Here is a 19,266-nt window from a genome sequence, read left to right as displayed (position 1 = left end):
TACGCCCGCCTCATTTTGCTCGCTCTTGTTGTGAAGTGCGCGGGCGGAAGCAGTCTTGTTGGCTTGGGCGCGCTCGACTGTGGTCCTCAGCCTCCTCCTGAGCCATCGCGCAGATCCCCCGCGGACCTCCTCCCCCCTCCCTGAAAATGGACGACGTCCCGGACTTGGTTCACATCTCCATCTCGTTGTGGATCCAACCCAACGACGGCGACGTCTTCTTCAAGGTGGACGGAAGCCGGTTCGGACAAACCCGAACCGTCAAGCTGCTCACTGGCTCCAAATACAAAATCCAAGTCCTCGTCAAGCCCGGAACCGTCGAGGCCACGTAAGAAAAACGCACGAAGCAAGCAAGAGAACCGAGACGCGGGGCAGTCTGCCCAAACGGCATCGACTTTAAAATGCGCGGCGCCCCTCGTGAATTGACTCTACGCGAGCGAGCGAGCACGCACGGACGCGCAAGAACCTGCTGCGGAGCTCCTTGCATGAAAACGTGCTGACCGTGCTTAATAGAATGACATTATAACAATAAGATTCATCTTCATCCATCTTCAGAAGCAGGAAGGGGACACTGGTCGCCAGCCAATCGCGAGGAGGCAGGCAGGCGGGCAGGGCCGGGCAGGGCCGGGCCGGGCAGGGCAGGGCAGGGCAGGGCCGGGCCGGGCCGGGCCGGGCCGGGCCGGGCAGGGCCGGGCAGGGCAGCAGGGCAGGGGACGCTCGCCATTTATTAAACGGGACAAACACAAACGGAAAGCAGCTCCGGCTCACAGCGTCTGCGGGAGGCCCCGCCCCTTGAATGCATGATGGCCATAAGCAACATGTTCCACCGTTTGACATTTTTCATTGCTCGTGAGAAAAACCCCAAAATGTTTGACTCATTGTGAAGTTCTGACGCTCAACTTCACACCACCCACATTTGATTTCATTTGGGTCACTAAATTCAGGGAGGTGTAAAACATGCCAAGTGAGTTCCTCTTCTGGATTTTGCGTGTGCGTGTCAGCAACATGAACATCGGCGGCGTGGTCTTCCCGCTGGAGGAGCAGTCTCGGGACGTCGACGGCGTCGTCTACCACGGACGCTACGACACCGAAGGCGTCCCGCACACCAAGAGCGGCGACCGGCAGCCCGTGCAAGTCAGCATCCAGGTATTCGGCCGCTTCGGCTCCATTTGGAGAAAGCAACCAGACTCTGGGACCTACCTACCTCGACAACACTTTTTGTTGAGGTCCAATGTGGAAGCGCACGCGTGCATGCGTGCGTGCGTGCGTGCGTTCCCGAGCCCAAAGTGGCAGGCGTATCACGTGTTTGTGCTGTTTGCTGTGCTTGCAGTTTGGGCGCGCGGGCACCTTCGAGACGCTTTGGCAGGCCAAGTACTACAACTACTACAAGCGCGAGCACTGCCAGTTCGGCAACAAGTTCAGCAGCATCGAGTACGAGTGCAAACCCAACGAGACGCGCACCCTCATGTGGATCAACAAGGAGGCCTTCAACTGATTGCCCCGACTGAGCGCCCCCCAAGCCGAATGCAATTTGGTGACTCCCCGCCCCGGCGTCCTCCCTCACCTGCTTCCTGCGCCCCCCAAGCCGAGTGCAATTTGGTGACTCCCCGGCGTCCTCCCTCTCCTGCTTCTTGCCAACTCTTTTTGTGTTTCTCCATGATAAAAGCAACAAGAATAGCAAAAGGCCGACTCGTCTGCTGGTTTGTTCTCAAGCGAAACGCTCAAGCGCGACGCAAAGTGACAACATGGAAACCACAGAGCCACCACCACGTTGTCTCATGCAGGGGCCGAAAATGACGCGCTCAAATGGCGCTCAACGCGTTGACATCCAACCGTTGCGGATTGCTTTCGGAAATATACGGGCCTCCCTCCCTCAGCGCACAAAAACGTCTGCTCCATAAGCTTGTCCATCAGAACATTCCATTTCACCATCACCATTTCCAAATCTCATCGAGCGAGCGAGCGAGCGAGCGAGGCAGCTGTCACGTCACGGGCCTCCCCTCCCCTCCCCTCCCTCCCTCCGAATCGTGGGGCGCCGAAGCCCCGCCCCCTGCCGCAGTGCCGCTCGTGCTAGTCGGCTGGCTGCTAGTCGTTCTCCTCAGTCCCCTGCTTAGCCGCGTTAGCACATTAGCTCAAGCGCCCGATCGTCAGTCCTCCCTCGCAGACCTCCCCTCGACAGGCAACATGGTAAGACTCGAGGACGCCACGCCGCGCCGCGTTCCGTCGGGTTGGCAACATTTGCAGGCTAACGTTAGCCGCCGCCGTTCGCTCGCTCGCTCGCCCGCCCGCCGTCCTAATACGATCGATAGGCCTTGGACGTCGGCGCTCGTGACGGACGGACGGACAGACGACGCGACGGCAGGGCACGGCAAAATGGGATTTGCCAGATTCTCTTCTCAAGGAGTGTGACATGTTTATTTCCCGACACGAACATTTGAAGATGCTTGAGGGCGTTCGGGCGTGCATCGATTTGGCGTGAGCTGGGCTCTTGTTGTTGATGCTACAAGCTTAGCAAGGCTAGCTCTGGCAACCGGAAGTGGGCTCGGTTGTCGTAGAAGCGCTACCAAAATAAAAGACTTGTGTTGGCCAAGATTAACGTTGGCAAGTGGACGCAATTGATCAATCACCGAACCATCAATGAATGTCAATATCGGCAAATAACAGAAAATGGGTTCCCGAAATCTGCAAACCATCAGTCATTGCAAAAACCAGTTGTTGTTTTTCTAATGCAGGCAGCAACTAAACCAACAACATTTGTTCTGGGGTCTGAGCTAAACAACGATGAAATGAATTTGTGGAATAATGTGATGTTGTTTTGGTTTCCAGGGGAACGAAGCCAGTTATGCTCTGGACATGTGCTCCCACTGTAAGTATGACATCATCAGCAGCAGCAGCAGCAGCACCAAACGCCGACGTATTTTTAGCATTCTTAAAAGGACTGTCGGGTCCCTCGGCACGCGTGACATCCTTTTCGCTGTCAAAATGTACTTTTCAAATGCGCGCAAAGAAGAATGATGTGATCAAATCAATGCGGGCCGGGCAACTGCTGAAAATGGCTCGGTGAGTGCTCTCGTTCTCTCGCGGAGGTCCACTTTGTTTATTACGGGATGCATTTTCAAAAAGAGAAAGGCTTTGAGGTCACTTTCTATTTGTTTGAATCAGCTTTGTACAAAAGTGGCAATTTTCATCGGTTGATTGTGGCCGACCAGATTAAAGTCGGCAGCCAAACGTGAAGCGTCTCTCGGCGGATTAGCCCCTCCCCCTAGCGGGGGGTAAGGGGGGGAGGATTAACCCCTATGCTGAGTCAGGTTTAGACAGGCGCCATGGCCACAGCCCGCCGTGAATCGGGTGAGTTTGGGAAGCGGCTATCCTGGGGGGCTGTCCTTTCGGTTGGGGGGGCGCCCTGGGGGCGAGGTGTAGCACCCGCTGGTCCGCGAGCGACTTGCGCCGACCGATCTGATCTCGCGCGCCGTCCGTCTCTTGTCTGCCCGCTTGTGTGTTCAGTCGACGCGGACGAGATTAAGCGTCTGGGCAAGCGCTTCAAGAAACTGGACCTGGACAACTCGGGTTCTCTGAGCGTGGAGGAGTTCATGTCGCTGCCCGAGTTGCAGCAGAACCCTCTGGTGCAGCGCGTCATCGACATCTTTGACACGGATGGCAACGGCGAAGTGGACTTCAAAGGTAAGCGGTCGCTCTGGCTGGCTTTGTTGGGTGCCGTTGGCCCTGATGCGTCTTCTTTTCATCTTCAGAATTCATTGAGGGCGTCTCTCAGTTCAGCGTCAAAGGAGATAAGGAGCAAAAGTTACGATGTGAGTCAACTCCAGAAATTGACACAGCGGCGGTCTCTCTTTTCAATGATTTTTTTTTTGCCACCACGGTGTGAGTCAGTCGTGCAATCGACATTGAATTCAATTCCGTTTACTTGTTAAGCATGAAAGGCAAACTTAACCCAAGAGTCTTGTCCCATTTGCACGTTTCTCTTCAAGTCCGGCTTTTGATATGTCCGATTTGCAAAGTTCCCAAAGCAAGCGTTGGTTTTGCCTTCCAGTCGCCTTCCGCATCTACGACATGGACAAAGACGGCTACATCTCCAACGGCGAGCTGTTCCAGGTTCTGAAGATGATGGTGGGCAACAACCTAAAGGACACGCAGCTGCAGCAGATCGTTGACAAAACTATCATCAATGCCGACAAGGACGGCGACGGAAGGATATCCTTCGAGGAGTTCTGTGCGGTCAGTTTGTGTGTGCCCCCCCCCCGCCCCCCAAATCCAATAGGTCGGGCCTTACCTTGGCCTCGTTGACAAAGATTGCTGAAAAATCAGCTGCTCTCTCTCCAGATGATCATGACTTTGTTTTGTGGCAGGTGGTGGGCGGCCTGGACATTCACAAAAAGATGGTGGTGGACGTGTGACGGGCTTCCCGCTCCTCGACGGCGCCCGCGGCCCCTCGCCCCCTTCCTCTCCCGTACAAAGCCAAACTCTCGCGGCAAACGCTCAAACAGGAAGCGGCAGGCACTTTCCCGAGCGCTCGCAAGGCGTTTTTCTTGTTGTTTTCTTTTTTGCCGAGCGACCGCAATTTGCGGCGTGTTTGTGTGCGTGCGTGCGTGCGTGCGTGCTTTTATTTATTCTGCCGTGTACAGGAAGCGAGAGCGTGCCAACCGGAGGCACGCGCGTGCCTGTGATCGGACCTTCGTGTTGTCGCCGGTTAGCCCGGCGCGTTCATTAGCATGTTAGCACGCGCTCGTGCAGCGACGAAGCGTCCACCTTGATGTTTTTTCTTCGTCATCTCCCTGCTGAGCGGCTACCAAACATTTTTTACAAAGTGGAATTTGCTGTGTGGTTTTGTTCTTTCGTGGTGCACGTGTGCTCAACGGCGCCGCCTGCTGTTCGCATGTCAAACAAAGTCTTTCACATTGACGCACTCGGCCCGCTTCGCCAACCTCACAAATGGCCCCGCCCCGCCCTTTTTTTTTTCTCCCCCCCGGCTGATGCAGGCCCTCGCTGTTAAACGTCCAAGCACAGAAGCAAGAAGAGGAAGTTTAAAAAGAAAAAAAAAAAAAAAAGTCTTATTGCGTGCACTCGGGTGGTCTGTCACGTGACCTCCCGGCGAACGTCGCATGCGTGATGTTTGCATGCGTGTGTGTATTTCTTTATGGGGCGTCTGGCGCGGCTCTCGCCGTGGCGCGATCGGCTGACGCGCGCGAGCCCGGTGGCCGGCCGGCGGCGCGGCCGTTTTCGCAACAAACGAAGCCAACGGCGCGCTTTCACAGTCCCACTCGGAGCGCTCGATGTGCCGCCGGCTCGTTTCACGCAAGGTCGTGCGACTGTGGTGTTTACATGTGAATACTCATATAAATATGACTAGTGATGAATATGAACATTTCAAACACACCGTGTTGCCAATTAAAGGTTGATGTAGAAAAAACGGACGCTCCTGCTTTCTGTCTGCACCTTGGCCATGATGTGGCATGACGATTTGCAGCTCAAACATCTTCTACATTTGGACTTAATCGTTTGTTTTAATGTGCCGTTGTCATTTTTTTAAAACAAGATCTGTTTCAATGACGTTACAATATAACTTCAGAGTGGCACTTTTTAAGACACAGAGAGCTTCATATGGATACTTCATGTGCAGAAATGTGCATGTCGGCCGGCGGTATTGGCTCAAGTTGATATTCCAACACATGTTCCTATTGCAGATAGGAATCTTTTTGACACATATCAATTTCAGACTTGCCGCTAAGAATGTGCTTTTCAAATGTTCACTCTAAAACGAGACAGGAAGAGAGAGAGAGGGAGGGAGCCAGGGCACTGACCAACCTTGATGGATCAGCTCAGCAGCTAATGAATGCTGCGTGACATAGCGGCTTGAAAAGAACCACACTACCCACAAGGCCGCGCTTCCTCGATTTCAATTCCGGGTGGGCGGTGCCGGCCGGCCGACAGCCATGTTTGATTTGATGACGCCGTCCTCGCTGCCTTCCTGCCTGCCACAAGCGGATTGCTCCTTTTTTTCCGGCTTCTGGACACCCTCAAACGTCCGCGTTCGCTCCATTACACGGCGAACCCGCCACCAAAGTCCAGACGAATCCATCCACCGTGACGGGCGTCCCCGAGCGGTACTCAAAGATGAATCCCGAATAGTAAGTGTCGCTCTCGGCTGTTGTCGGCAGTCTACAAGCAAGCGACCAGCTGAGCTGTCAGCAGCTAAGCTAAAGCTAGGCTACAGTGAAGCTAGCGCCAGCTGCTTTGTTAGCCTGCCGGTAGCAACACCGGCTCATTTTCCCCCAATGATTATTATTTTGATTGAGTCGCCCAGGCGCGTGTCGGCACGTTGTCGCCCCTTTGGCATGATTGTGGCGATTAAAAAGGTCCTCGTCGGCGAGCGAGCTAACCGGGCAGCTACGTATCCTTAGCCGAACGTCACAATTTTGACGCGGCGTTTGGCCGTGAACCAAACGACGCTACGCGTGGATGCTAAGCAAACAGTAAAAGAAAAAAAGAAAAAAGGCGAGCAAACGAGCTTTAAAATGTGATGCGATGAGTCACGAGGTGTCAACAGGAAGTTGCCACATCCGCGAGTCAAGTTAGCATCAGCGTGTTGTTGATAATTACGTAAGTCACGCCTGACGTCATCACTCACTCAACGCTCATGATGATTGACTTGGATTGATTTCATTTCATCAACAGAAGAATATTCCGGTGCAATTCAAATTGACCTTCAGCCACTTTTGGAACCTCTTCTGCGGATCGCTCTTTTAATCGACGACTTTAGACTCTTCCTTTAATCGCTGAACTTGACTCTTGCGTCTCAGGTTGTGAATCATTTATTGCAATCATGTATAGAGTCACTTGACGCTGTTTGTGCCCTGCCCACACGGGTGGCAAAATTAGGAAGAGGGGAAAGAAATGACACGCATAGAAATCTCTGTGTATGTGTGTGTCCAGTGACTACTTATTCAAACTGCTGCTGATTGGAGATTCCGGCGTTGGAAAGTCTTGTCTGCTGCTTCGCTTTGCAGTAAGTTTTCCTTTTCGTTTGGGGCTTTGTCCCCGTGACAACCACACTACTATGTGTGGGCGGGCACCTTTTGTTTTTGTGCGCATGTCCCTGTGGCCTTGCGTTTGCCCGTGTGCATGTTTGGGGGGCATGTGTTTTTAAGTTCACGTCTGTATGTGATTCTTTGCGTTTGTGTCTTTGCACATGTTTGCACACGCACGTGTGTGCCCTCAGGATGATACGTACACAGAGAGCTACATCAGCACCATCGGCGTGGACTTCAAGATCCGGACCATCGAGCTGGACGGGAAGACCATCAAGCTGCAGATTGTGAGCACTCGGGCCTTGGCGCTTGCTGGCGCGCGCACGCTCGCGCCCGCCCGCCGCCGTACGGGCCTTTAACACGTCGCGGCCTGTCTTGTGGTGGCAGTGGGACACGGCCGGCCAGGAGCGCTTCCGCACCATCACGTCCAGCTACTACAGAGGCGCGCACGGCATCATCGTGGTGTACGACGTCACCGATCAGGTGGGCGGAGCGGAGCGGGCTCTCGTCTGCGTCCCGGCGCAGCAAATATTTACTTTGGATCGGACGGCAGATTGTCCAGCCGCTTTAGCGAAGAATGAAGTGTTTTTCAATTTGGCTTCAGGAGTCGTTCAACAACGTGAAGCAGTGGCTCCAGGAGATCGGCCGCTACGCCAGCGAGAACGTCAACAAGCTGCTAGTGGGCAACAAATGCGACCTGACCACCAAGAAGGTGGTGGACTACACCACGGCCAAGGTCATCGCCTCACCGCCGTCCATCCGTCCGTGCTTGCTCGCGTCGCACCAATTTATTATCACCAGCGGTCCGGTTCACCGCGAAGCATCTCTTCGCATGCTTGCGGCCAGCCGTTGGCCGACATTTCTTTTAAAATGGTGCGGGTGGCCTATCGCGACCACCGTCCTTCCCTAACCACGTTCTGAAGTTGCGACTGCCGCCGCGGCCCGGCTCTTTCCAGGAGTTTGCCGACGGCTTGGCCATCCCCTTCCTGGAAAGCAGCGCCAAGAGCGCCACCAACGTGGAGCAGGCCTTCATGACCATGGCGGCCGAGATCAAGAAGAGGATGGGCCCCGGCGCCGCCGCCGCCGGCACCGATAAGTCCAACGTCAAGATCCAGAGCAAGCCCGTCAACACCTCGTCCGGAGGCTGCTGCTGATTTGGCGGCCGGCGAGCTCGCCACAAGGAGCTTTGAGACGGTGCGTGCAGACGCAACGCAACAAATTGGACACCCGAGTCAGCAATAGCACGGGAGCTGGCTGGCAGTCTGCTTTTTTTTGTCTTCACACACACCGGTCCAGGTCCCCTTTTTAATCCACACACACACACACTTTTGTTTTCTTTTTGTTTGTGTCTTCACATTGTCCTCATTTTGCAACGCAGCACACGCTGGGCACAGGCGCGATCTTCCATCTCGTACCTTCTGGCTGCTCTTAGCGGGGCCCGACAACCACGCCACGGGATCCCCCCCCCCCCCCCCCCCCTTCTCTCTCAAATGTAAATACGTGCCGCTGTGTGCTAGCATGATGCTAAGCGGCAGGCGTGTGCTCCATTGTGGCCCGGCCATCTGTAAAGTGTATATATGACACCAAGTCCATTAAACAATGAAGGAGATGTTTGATACCTCGCTTGCATTGACTTTTCTACGTTTTTTCCACTTGGCGTTGGAACGCCAATTCCAACAATCCATGACAGTTCCAAACTATTTGCTGTCCAAATTTGAGTCAGTCATTTGGGCCTGCTGATGCAAGGGTGTGCAACAGGTAATGTTTTGCTTCACCTTTAAAAAAAGAAAAATAAACTATTCAGAGCCCCAAACATTTTCTTCTCACATGTTGACAGTTTGTTTTGTTTCCCTTGGTGCGCCAAGTGGGCAAAAACTTGGTGTGGCCGCTCACTTCTGCTGCTTTCATCAGGACTCACGAGCACCTGTGTACATTTGTGGCCAAATGGGAAAAAAAGAAACATTCAGCAGGGACACTTGAGCAGCAAATTCATTTATTCAGCTCAGCGGCCTAGTGGTAGATGTCCGCCCTGAGACTGGAAGGTTGTGGGTTCAAACCCTGACCGGGTCATACCAAAGACTATAAAAATGGGAGCCATTGCCTCCCTGCTTGGCACTCAGCATTAAGGCTTGGAATTGGGGGGTCAGCTAACCAAATGATTCCCGAGCGCGGCGGCGGCGGCGGCACCGCTGCTGCTCCCCTCTTCCCCAGGTCATGGATCCAAATCACATGGGGAGGGGTTCAATGCAGAGGACAAATTTCACCACACCAGATGTGTATGACAATCATTGTGAATTTAATCTTTTTAAGAGATTGCTACAGATGCAAAAGGTGCTGACATATACATAAGATTTATTTATTAAAATACACAAAACGTTTGTATACACACTGACACAGGGGCTTGAGACTGTGCTAAATGTGTCCAAACATCTCCTGGGAGGCGTAGGTCATGTAGAGGAAACCGTCGTCATCCTGGTGGTCCTCGTAGACCTGAGCCATGCTCAGCGTCATGCTGGCCAGCCCGCTGTTGTTCACCAGCAGGTAGAAAGCTTGCGTGGGCAGCAGCGCCATGCGGTTCCTGGGGAGTGGAGGAGGAAGGAGCATATGACAACTTTGGCCGCTGGAAAACTCTAGTCTTCCGTATGTCGGAACACTACTGCCCTCTGGTGGCCACACCCAAAGGAACCGCACGATAGAAGTGCACCATCGACTTGTTTCATTCGACGGGTTAATGGGGATTCCGCTTGCTTCTATTACAGTCTACAAGTATGATGTTACCTGATGATGGTGACAAATTGGTTCATGGTGAGCTCATGTGGAACAAGAAACTTTGTTTTGTCCAAAGGAGGGAGAAACTTTTCCCGCTCGTAGCGCTCGATGATGACCTGAGAACAGGAAGTCGTGTGTCAACAGTAAAACTCAACTCACAAAGTTTCCTTTCTTTTTCTTCTTCTTTTAGGCACTGTGGAAATAAGCGTTTCATGTCGTTGCTAGGGCTCGCGCTGTCAGAGTCGCTCGACGGAAGACAGGCAGGCAAGCCAGCCGCGACACTGGCACAATGGCGGCAATTTGGCTGGGGGGAATATTTGAGCCGTTCAAATTGTGTTCATTTTTGAACTCGCGCTCTTCATTGGCTGACTCACCGGGATCTTGTTGGGGAATTTCGAGCGTATTCCCGCCACTTCTTGCTTCCTGGTGGCTGTACGCCAAGCAAGCAAAAGACACGAATGAATTTCACTGAAACATTTTGCACCTCTTTTCTTTCTGGCTGACTTTGTTGCTTTACCGAAGCTTTTCCTCTGCTTGAAGGGTTTGCTGTGCAGCTGCTGGCTCCTCTCCAGCGGAGGCATGACGAGGACCGGTGGGCGCGACCGTGAGCGCGCGCCGGCCTTCAATTTTAACTACGCGTCCACGCGCACACGCGGCTGTGGCGCATCAGCTGATGAACAAGTGGCGTCGGTCTGTCACAAACGACCGCCAAGTCAAGTGACGGGCGGGATAGGATGGGATGGGATGGGATGGGATGGGATGGGATAGGATAGGATAGGATAGGATAGGATAGGATAGGATAGGATAGGATAGGATAGGATAGGATAGGATAGGATAGGATAGGATAGGATAGGATAGGATAGGATAGGATAGGATAGGATAGGATAGGATAGGATAGGATAGGATAGGATAGGATAGGATAGGATAGGATAGGATAGGATAGGATAGGATAGGATAGGATAGGATAGGATAGGATAGGATAGGATAGGATAGGATAGGATAGGATAGGATAGGATAGGATAGGATAGGTGTCCTACTTTCTGTGATAAAGACGATTGAGTCTTGGCTCCACCAGGGGGCGATGCCTTGCCGTGGCCTCGAGTACGCCCACAATCGAAGGTCAGTCGAACAAGACACCATCTCGGCCCGTCTTCAACAGTCGACAACAAAAGTGCACCTTCCTTCGACAAGTTCATCTTCTGCAAACCCTCCGCAGGCTCCGGCCATGCACGTCAACGCGTGTGAAACACTTTTACGTGAGTCAGTTTTTTTTTTGTTATGACCGCGGAGCGATTCGACGTCGTTTCCTCCGACTGTCGCTCGTGTGCTAGTTAGCGTGAAGCTAACAGAAGCGGCAGCGGAAAAACAAAACAAAACAAAACACGCCTTTGACGGTTTTCGCCTTGCTCTGTTAACTCAGTGGTGCGCTCTTCGAACGCCAGCCAGCCAGCCAGCCAGCCAGCCAGCAAGCGCAAACTGCGGCAGGCCTCCCAAAGTGTCCATTGGCGTTGGCATAGCATTGCCGAAGCGCGTTTCCGAGATGAATTCGGACGTCATGCCTTGTGGAGACATTAACTAAGCCTAGCTCCTTGAAGAAAACTTGCGCGGCGGATCTCTGTCGCAGTCCGACTGACTGGAAAGTTCGTGTGAATGAAACGAAGTGTGCCATCCCACTTAGGTTCTCCCGAGACCCGTTTGTGAACCGTTGTGAGCGTGAGGCCGGCCCGGCGGTTGCCATGAGCGCCAGGCGCGCTGCGGCGTGACTACTAGACAATGGCCGCGGAGTTGTTTCCCGGCAAGAAGCTTCTTCCGTCCGCCTCGGAGCAGCAGCAGCAGGAGGAGCAGGAGGAGCAGGAGGAGGAGCAGCGGCGGCGGCGGGACCAGGAGTGCCATCACACGCACGACTATCAGAACCTGGGCAGCAGCAGCAGCAGCAACAACAACGGCGGCGGCGGCGGCTCCGGGCAGCCCGGCTGCGCCTGGCAGGGCCTTTACCCCACCATCCGCGAGAGGTAGGTGGCTGGCTTGGAGCGGCCCCGAGCATGCCAAATTATGCAACTCCAAACTTTCTGTCGCCAAACGGACAAATGGAAGGCCCTGGGGCGGGGGGGGACGGCAGGATCCTTGCCTTAGGTTTAGTCGGGCCCGACCGATTAATCGGCTGGATTGACAATTGATTGATGGTCGAGCTTGATTTAACAGTAGCCTTTCTCCATCTCCAAAGGATTCGCCATACTTGATATAGCCTAGAGTGGGGACAAAATCATCTCAAGTCATGAAAAGAGATTCAAGAAAGAGCAGAATTCAATTTGTTGTTCCCCCCCGCAGGAACTCAGTCATGTTCAACAATGACATGATGGCAGACGTCTACTTTGTGGTGGGACCGCCGGGCGGCACGCAGCGGGTTCCGGGCCACAAGGTAGCGCGGCTCACACTGCCCAAAAAGTCCTCTTCATTTGCGAGCGCGCCGATGAACGTTGCCCTTTTGAATTGGACGGCGGCGGCGGTTTCAAAAAGCCGAAACGGGCCGGCAAAAGTTGAGCTCCGTTAGAAACACCCGCCGTCCCTTCTGTGCGTCCAGTACGTCCTGGCGGTGGGCAGCTCGGTGTTCCACGCCATGTTCTACGGCGAGCTGGCCGAGGACCGCGACGAGATCCGCATCCCCGATGTGGAGCCGCCGTCCTTCCTGGCCATGCTCAAGTGAGTGCAGCCAATGCTCCAGGTCGGGCTTCTCCGCGTCGGCTCGCCGCTTCCACAGACGTGGCGTCCAATCGGCCCCATTTTGTTGGTTCGGGCGCGGAACGGCCGGTTCCCGAGCGGCCGGGCCGGAGAAGCCGCCGGCGACTCCTTCGTCTATGTTCCTCGTGACGTGTCGGCCGTCTTTCTGGCGAGGAAAGCGGGCTAACGGGGGTGGGGGGCGCTGCGCTCCAGGTACATCTACTGCGACGAGATCGAGCTGTGCGCCGACACGGTTCTGGCCACGCTGTACGCCGCCAAGAAGTACATAGTGCCGCACCTGGCGCGCGCCTGCGTCAACTTCCTGGAGACCAGCCTGAGCGCCAAGAACGCCTGCGTGCTGCTGTCTCAGAGCTGCCTCTTCGAGGAGCCCGAGCTGACTCAGCGCTGCTGGGAGGTGATCGACGCCCAGGCCGAGCTGGCGCTGCGCTCCGACGGCTTCTGCGACATCGACGCGCACACGCTGGAGAGCATCCTGCGCCGCGAGACGCTCAACGCCAAGGAGACGGTGCTGTTTGAGGCAGCGCTCAACTGGGCCCGGGCCGAGTGCCGGCGCCGGGAACTGGGCCCCACCGTGGAGAACAAGAGACTGGTGCTGGGCAAGGTGAGCCATGGGGCCAAACGCAAGACGTGGCAGCGGCGGGTGGGTTGAGCGCACCAGTGAAGCGGCTCTTGCCGGCTCTCTCTCTCGCCGTCTCTCTCTCTCTCTCTCTCTCTCTCTCTCTCTCTCTCGCTGGCTCTCACTCGCTCTCTCTCTCTCTCTCGCTCAGGCCATCTACCTGATCCGCATCCCCGCCATGGCTCTGGAGGACTTTGCCAACGGGGCGGCGCAGTCGGGCGTGCTGACGCTGAACGAGACCAACGACATCTTCCTGTGGTACACGGCGGCCAACAAGCCCGAGCTGCTGTTCTGCAGCAAGCCCCGGCGGGGCCTGGCGCCGCAGCGCTGCCACCGCTTCCAGTCGTGCGCCTACCGCAGCAACCAGTGGCGCTACCGCGGCCGCTGCGACAGCATCCAGTTCGCCGTGGACAAGCGCGTCTTTGTGGCCGGCTTCGGCCTCTACGGCTCCAGCTGCGGCTCGGCCGAGTACGCCGCTAAAATGGAGCTGAAGCGGCAGGGCGCCGCCGTGGCCCAGCGCACCGTCAAGTACTTCTCGGACGGCTCCAGCTCCACCTTCGCCGTCTGGTTCGAGCACCCGGTGCAGATCGAGCCCGACGCCTTCTACACGGCCAGCGTGGTGCTGGACGGCAACGAGCTCAGCTACTTTGGCCAGGAGGGCATGACAGAGGTGCAGTGCGGCAAGGTCACCTTCCAGTTCCAGTGCTCCTCGGACAGCACCAACGGCACCGGCGTGCAGGGCGGACAGATTCCCGAGCTCATCTTCTACGCCTGACCCAGGGAAAATGGCTCGCCCGTTTCCCTGGCGCCGACGATCGGCCTCCTCGCCGCTCGCTCTCTTTCTCTCTCTTGCCTTAAAAATGAGCTGACGCAAAACCTTTCCTCCGTGACTTTTGATCGGTTGACTTGGGGAGTTTTGGGTGACGTTCTTGTCTGTACTTGTGAGTCCGAGCGGCACCGGAAGCAAACAAAGTGCTGCGGCGGTTGGTTCCTCTGCTCCTCACCTGCGGAACAAAGCCTCAGCTCATCCGAGACGGGGCTGAAATTGAAAACTTGTTTACCGCGGCATTCTCGTCAATCAATCCTTGATTCTCCTGATTTCATAGCCATTTCTCATTTCTGCTATCTTGATCGACCGATGCTTTCTTTGAATCGTTTTACTCTCAATTTTAGATGATTGTATGATTTCTGCAATGTCTCCTTATTTCGATCCTAATTATGTTACTCTGAATTGTTTTGTACACGAAATGTGATCTATAAATAAACTTGCCTATATATATATAGATGAATGAGCAAACTTTGCTTTCATTAAATTGCGTTCATATAAACAAAAAATCGAGCGACTGACTGACTTCAACTTGGTAGACGTGTCCATAGACATTTTAGTGCGTGCTTTCATGATGGACATTCATTCACACGGTTGGTCATTGATTGATTCGTTTGACCGTCCCGCTCGACCGCGCATGCGCAGACGTGCTGAGACGCTATCGGATGAGTTGACGTAATTAACGTGTAGTTTGCAATGGCTAAACTCGAACGCGTGTAGTGCGTCAAAAGAAACAACAAATACAATGTCAACTTAAAACGATGATGAAAGCGGGACGTCTCGTTGTGCGCATGCGCTCTCCAGCCAGGAAGTGGCGTCATTGAAATGCTGTTGCTATTGTTGAAGTTGTGTCTTTTTCCTGGAAATAGTTGCTAAAAGAAGATAAGGCTTTTCACAAGGCTCCGGTTCTCCACCAAGTAAACGCCAAAAGCTCGACTAGCGTTTTTTTGTTGTGTTTGAAACGAACCAAGACGACGACGTTTCAATCCCACGGACCCTGTCTGGTAAACACGAACAAAAAGAATGAGAAAGGCGTGCTCCACACTGGACGCATTGAAGTTCATGCGTGTGGCGTGTGTTTATTTCACTAACCCATGAAGTCATTATGAAATGGTCTTCCTCCCAGTGTACCGCCAATGTCCGGCTTCGAGCTGGTTCCGATGGACGGCGGGGATGCCATCCAGCTTCCCCCTGGGGAGACTGTCCTGGGCCGGGGCCCTTTCCTCCGAGTGAGTGAAGCCCCATTATTTCAGTTCGATAGATGTGCTGCAACTTGTGCTGATGTTTGAATGCCAAGTTATTGACAAAGCTCTTTCAAAAAGTCACACAGATATGCAAGCTCAAAGTCTGTCTGCTTTATTGTCCATTTCTTCACGTGCCAAGACACAAAGACATCGAGATGACGTTCTTTACACTAGCTCTTGTGTCCGACTATGGACATGGAAAATCATGGTTATTATCCTTGTTGTTATTATGAATGCGTTAGGTGAGCGATAAGAGAGTGTCCAGACAACACGGCCTGCTGGACAACCGAGATGGACGACTGCGCCTCAAGCCGGTGAGTCAAACAAACAGGGCGACCGTGAATGCTAAGAAGACCGTTGCCAATGGCCAATGGCCTGCGAAAAGACGGCCCGGGATTGATGTGGAAAGATGACGACTCGTGTCACGTGCGCGCGTGCTGCGCTGTCGCATTCAGACGCACTCCAACCCGTGCTTCCTGCAAGCGTCGCCGGACGAGCCGCCTCGCCCGCTGCCGAGAGACGCCTGGTGCCCCCTGCGCCGCGGCCACATCTTCTCACTGCTGCCGGGACAGCTCATGTTTCGAGTGGCGGCGGCGGCGGCGGCGGACGGCCCCCTCGGGTGGGTGCGCGGGTCGTTAAGCTGCCGATGTCAGGGACGTCCGAGTCAAAAGGGCTGCCGTGCGCTCTGCACTTTTCATCCAATCCAGACCGAGTGCCACGTGTGAACACGCCGGCCAGATGGCACCGGCGCTCTTGCCTGGGCCTCGCGAGAAACGTCGCTTACCTTTGTGGATGATGGCGCGTGTCGGGACGTCCCCCGCCACCTCCCCCGGACGCCAAGGTAACGCCTTCTGACAACCAGATGGGAAGCCATTTTTGTCTGGCGCTAAAACACTTGGCGCTTCCTTGGGGGCTTCCTTGGGGCTTCCTTGGGGCTTGTCGAAGAAGAAGTCCAACGACATGCTCGGGGAGCGGCCAGTGACCAAATAATCTCCAATGGCGTCTCGTCGCATTGCAGCCACCAAGGAAAGCCGACGCGGCGAGGAGACGACAAAAGTCAAGAGGAGACGCAACGAAGGGGCACGCGCAGATGAGTGGACACAAACCACCACCATAACGGAGAGAGTGGACGTCGCGTGCCGACAAGCAACTTGTTGGGCCGAGGTGCGAGCAAAATGTCATCCCGGCCGGGCCATTTGTCATATTCCATCCAGTGGCAGCAGGCAAGTGCACAGCATTTGCTGCACGCGCCGGAGTGGTCAATGCAGCAAATTTGCCATTCGCTAAGTTTGGCTCCTTGGAGTCTCTGTCGCAACAGAAAATGCACGACTTTGGCAGGCATAGGATTGAAATTGCGCGTGGATTTTGAAAAGGAATCATCGGTCCAAAATAATCACTAGGGGGGGGGAGCCCAGCCGCACGCGACCACATTTTAACAACCACTGATGTTGAAGAATGTATCAGCCAACCTTTGCTCTCAGGACATCGCGTCATCCAAGTGCGACGTCGCAACGTGCGGCGTCACGACGTGCGCTGGACAGGCCGGCTCAAAAGGCAAGCAAAAAGACCAGGCCGCTTCCCAACCGCGAGCTGCGTGTCCGTATGGAAAAGACTGCTACAGGTTTGTTTGACCACGACTTTCCTGTCCTGTCCGAGCACTTTTGCAGGCTTCTTTGTGTTCCGCTCACTTTCCGTCTTACGTACTTGCCGTCCCCTCAGGAAGAACCCTCTCCACTTGCGGGAGCGCAGCCATCCCGGAGACTCCGACTACGAAGAGCCGGAGGAGAACGAGCGACCCGAATGTCCCTACGGCACCGACTGCTACAGGTCTGGTTCACATGCGAGAAAAAATGATAAATGATGGGTGCGTCAGACTTTGACCGTCCGCTTTTGTCCGCTTGACGCAGGGACAATCCTCTTCACCGTAAACAATACAAGCACACAAAGAGAGCAGGTACGCACGCAAACAAGCGCACACGCGTCAGTCATTAAAGCCGCAAAGCACCTTGTGCTTCCTGTCAGCTCGCAGCGGGACGGCGGCAGCGGCGCCCCACGCCGATTCCCATTGGGACTCCCATGACAGTTTGACCGACAACAGCGAGGACGGCCATTCCGACTCGGACTACGTCCCTCCGCCTGACTCCGACTGAAGCGCTTTGCCGGCCCGTCCCTTGTGCTCCACGGGGGCCCGACTTCCGTCATCAAATGAGCGCAAAGACCAGTCCAGTCGTACAGACAGAAAGGGTCTCCTCGTATCAAGTTCCCGTGGACTCCGTCCGGCCGTCCATCCGGCCGGTCCTCCTTTACCAATTTGGCGGATTCTACAACCAAGCGTCAAACTTCCTCTCACTAATGAAGGAACGGAGCGGACGGAGCAGCTGCTGACAAAACGTCAACAAACGACTTGAGCCATTGTCTTCCAGAAGTGAGAAAAGGATCAAGTCGTGAAGGACAAAGTTTCTTCCCACTTTGCCGTTTATTCTGCCGATGACAAAAACAGGACATCGAAATTCGACACAAAGACAAGACGAGAGGCTGGCGCCAGCTTCCAGACGGGGCGAGGTGGGGCGGGGCAGGACGTCCCTCCGACCAAACGGGTGTCGCCGCCATGGAAGATGAGGACGGCCGACTTCACTCAATGTCATCCTCGGTCAGACTCTGTGCGCTCACGATACGCTAACACACACACACACACACACACACACACACACACACACACACACACACCAGTGGAGAGTCATCAAAAGGTGAAGCTCTGTATCCTAATGACGTCTTCAAAAGCCAGAGCAATTAAAGAATGAATGGCAACGCAAACACATGATCCCTTTTCAAAGTCCTCAGTCTTTGTCAAGGTGTCATGCCCACCTGGCTGATGCCGGGCAGTTTGGTGAGAAGCATCTGGAAGACGGGCGGCGGCAGCGTTTGTTGGAGGACTTGCAGGAGCTGTTGAGGCTGTCCGCAGACGGCGATGGCGTTGGTCAAGTGCTCCACACCTTTCTCGTAGTCGCCTGCAAAAGGGACGGACGGACAGACGGGCTAAGCCGACGGGCAAACCTTTGCTTAACTGTCCTCGTTACCTTGGGCCAGGAGCTCCTCCCCCAGCTGGATCTCCTCCAGGAAAAACTTCTGGACGGCTTCAGCGTCTTGAAGATCCGGAAGCTGCTCACGGGTCAAACAAAGCGCACGCGTCATCCACCTTTTGCATTTCTTCCCAAAAGAAAAGCGCAAGTCACCTTGGCCATGCCAGCTCGCTCTTTCGCCACCTTCTGTTTCCTCCTCCCTGAAACAACAACACGTGCGCTGGTTAGCATCTTTAGGCCAAGCTGACGGATGGATGGATGGATTAGTGGTTCATCAAGTCAAAGAAATGGCTCTACGGAAAATCCAAAGCAAGCTGGTTAAGTCATCAATAAAGATTGCTAGCTTTTAGAGATCCGTGCCCCAAGTGCCCCCCCCACCGTCCCCCGCAGGAGCGGCTCTGCAGCGCTGCACCGTAACGCTCACGTTCTTGATCGATAGAGCGATTGAACTGTTGTCAGCGGGACGAACCCCAACATGCTATGTGGCCCACTCACGTTCCCTCAGCCTGTTCTTGAAGTTGGGGTCGCTGCGTCTCTTCCGATCGAAATAAATACAATAACCGACGAAGAGGGCCCCGCACACTCCCGCCGCGGCGATGGCGCTCGTCTTTCCCACCATCATAGCTCCAAAGGGCGACTGCGGCTCGCGGCAGAGTCGGCTATCTTTCACCTTTTCCAACAGCGGCGGTATTCGATGGCAGGTAAGCAGGCAAGACCCTTAAAGGACCCCAACCTCTAACCTTCACAGACTTTTAGTCGCCCGCCGATCGCCGGGCAGAAAAGAAACGATGACGTCAGGCACGTAAAGGAAGGACGCACCCACGCGCACATCCCGAAAGTGCCGCGTTCGCCATCGCTCTTTACCGCTGGACATTTTTGGCCCTTGCGCACCTCGATCGCGCGTTCAAGAGCGTGTTGAAATGGGCCCAAGTGCGACCTCGCCCCGCCCCTG

At 54.7% G+C, this 19,266-nt stretch overlaps 7 protein-coding genes across 10 annotated transcripts; 5 read left to right on the top strand and 2 right to left on the bottom strand.

Annotated features, from left to right (window-relative positions):
• The first annotated feature begins 68 nt into the window (after nt 1–68).
• cnrip1a (cannabinoid receptor interacting protein 1a) lies at nt 69–1,681 on the top strand. The gene is made up of 3 exons (XM_061274744.1): nt 69–325; nt 999–1,143; nt 1,328–1,681. Exons 1-3 carry the CDS (start codon nt 147–149, stop codon nt 1,490–1,492), a joined length of 489 nt encoding a protein of 162 aa, XP_061130728.1. The 5' UTR covers nt 69–146; the 3' UTR covers nt 1,493–1,681.
• A 343-nt stretch (nt 1,682–2,024) lies between these two features.
• Nucleotides 2,025–5,097, top strand: ppp3r1b (protein phosphatase 3 (formerly 2B), regulatory s1ubunit B, alpha isoform, b). Its single transcript, XM_061273291.1, has 6 exons — nt 2,025–2,184; nt 2,824–2,863; nt 3,502–3,678; nt 3,747–3,806; nt 4,046–4,230; nt 4,362–5,097. Exons 1-6 carry the CDS (start codon nt 2,182–2,184, stop codon nt 4,407–4,409), a joined length of 513 nt encoding a protein of 170 aa, XP_061129275.1. The 5' UTR covers nt 2,025–2,181; the 3' UTR covers nt 4,410–5,097.
• Nucleotides 5,098–5,930: 833 nt separating this feature from the next.
• LOC133150784 (ras-related protein Rab-1A-like) lies at nt 5,931–8,855 on the top strand. Of its 3 annotated transcripts, none has more exons than XM_061273282.1 (6): nt 5,931–6,140; nt 7,232–7,327; nt 7,428–7,523; nt 7,645–7,776; nt 7,997–8,234; nt 8,419–8,855. In XM_061273282.1, the coding sequence occupies exons 1-5, from the start codon at nt 5,946–5,948 to the stop codon at nt 8,192–8,194; spliced, it is 717 nt and encodes a 238-aa protein (XP_061129266.1). In that variant the 5' UTR covers nt 5,931–5,945; the 3' UTR covers nt 8,195–8,234; nt 8,419–8,855. The 3 variants fall into 3 exon arrangements, with proteins under 3 accessions (XP_061129266.1, XP_061129265.1, XP_061129267.1); XM_061273283.1 differs by adding an exon at nt 6,946–7,018 and having other exon boundaries at nt 5,992–6,140; nt 7,997–8,855; XM_061273281.1 differs by having other exon boundaries at nt 7,997–8,855.
• Nucleotides 8,856–9,315: 460 nt separating this feature from the next.
• Nucleotides 9,316–10,642, bottom strand: map1lc3c (microtubule-associated protein 1 light chain 3 gamma). Its single transcript, XM_061273293.1, has 4 exons — nt 10,327–10,642; nt 10,184–10,239; nt 9,819–9,925; nt 9,316–9,618 (listed from the first exon to the last, which is right to left on the bottom strand). Exons 1-4 carry the CDS (start codon nt 10,388–10,390, stop codon nt 9,453–9,455), a joined length of 393 nt encoding a protein of 130 aa, XP_061129277.1. The 5' UTR covers nt 10,391–10,642; the 3' UTR covers nt 9,316–9,452.
• Nucleotides 10,643–10,776: 134 nt separating this feature from the next.
• On the top strand, nt 10,777–14,447 carry LOC133150774 (BTB/POZ domain-containing protein 3-like). The gene is made up of 6 exons (XM_061273264.1): nt 10,777–11,065; nt 11,488–11,821; nt 12,138–12,228; nt 12,391–12,509; nt 12,741–13,149; nt 13,316–14,447. Exons 2-6 carry the CDS (start codon nt 11,583–11,585, stop codon nt 13,937–13,939), a joined length of 1,482 nt encoding a protein of 493 aa, XP_061129248.1. The 5' UTR covers nt 10,777–11,065; nt 11,488–11,582; the 3' UTR covers nt 13,940–14,447.
• Nucleotides 14,448–14,683: 236 nt separating this feature from the next.
• Nucleotides 14,684–18,048, top strand: aplf (aprataxin and PNKP like factor). 2 transcript variants are annotated; one of them, XM_061273273.1, is made up of 10 exons: nt 14,684–14,994; nt 15,117–15,219; nt 15,477–15,548; nt 15,690–15,853; nt 15,942–16,075; nt 16,253–16,457; nt 16,716–16,855; nt 16,954–17,061; nt 17,142–17,188; nt 17,257–18,048. In XM_061273273.1, the coding sequence occupies exons 2-10, from the start codon at nt 15,127–15,129 to the stop codon at nt 17,320–17,322; spliced, it is 1,029 nt and encodes a 342-aa protein (XP_061129257.1). In that variant the 5' UTR covers nt 14,684–14,994; nt 15,117–15,126; the 3' UTR covers nt 17,323–18,048. The 2 variants fall into 2 exon arrangements, with proteins under 2 accessions (XP_061129257.1, XP_061129256.1); XM_061273272.1 differs by having other exon boundaries at nt 14,693–14,994; nt 16,253–16,398.
• tomm20b (translocase of outer mitochondrial membrane 20b) lies at nt 17,677–19,153 on the bottom strand. Its single transcript, XM_061273292.1, has 5 exons — nt 18,810–19,153; nt 18,468–18,514; nt 18,312–18,393; nt 18,100–18,242; nt 17,677–17,910 (listed from the first exon to the last, which is right to left on the bottom strand). The coding sequence occupies exons 1-5, from the start codon at nt 18,934–18,936 to the stop codon at nt 17,866–17,868; spliced, it is 444 nt and encodes a 147-aa protein (XP_061129276.1). The 5' UTR covers nt 18,937–19,153; the 3' UTR covers nt 17,677–17,865.
• Nucleotides 19,154–19,266: the final 113 nt, after the last annotated feature.

The sequence above is a fragment of the Syngnathus typhle genome, linkage group LG3 (assembly GCF_033458585.1).
Source record: "Syngnathus typhle isolate RoL2023-S1 ecotype Sweden linkage group LG3, RoL_Styp_1.0, whole genome shotgun sequence".
NCBI classification, from domain to species: Eukaryota; Metazoa; Chordata; class Actinopteri; order Syngnathiformes; family Syngnathidae; genus Syngnathus; species Syngnathus typhle.
This window is presented reverse-complemented; position numbering and strand designations above follow the sequence as displayed.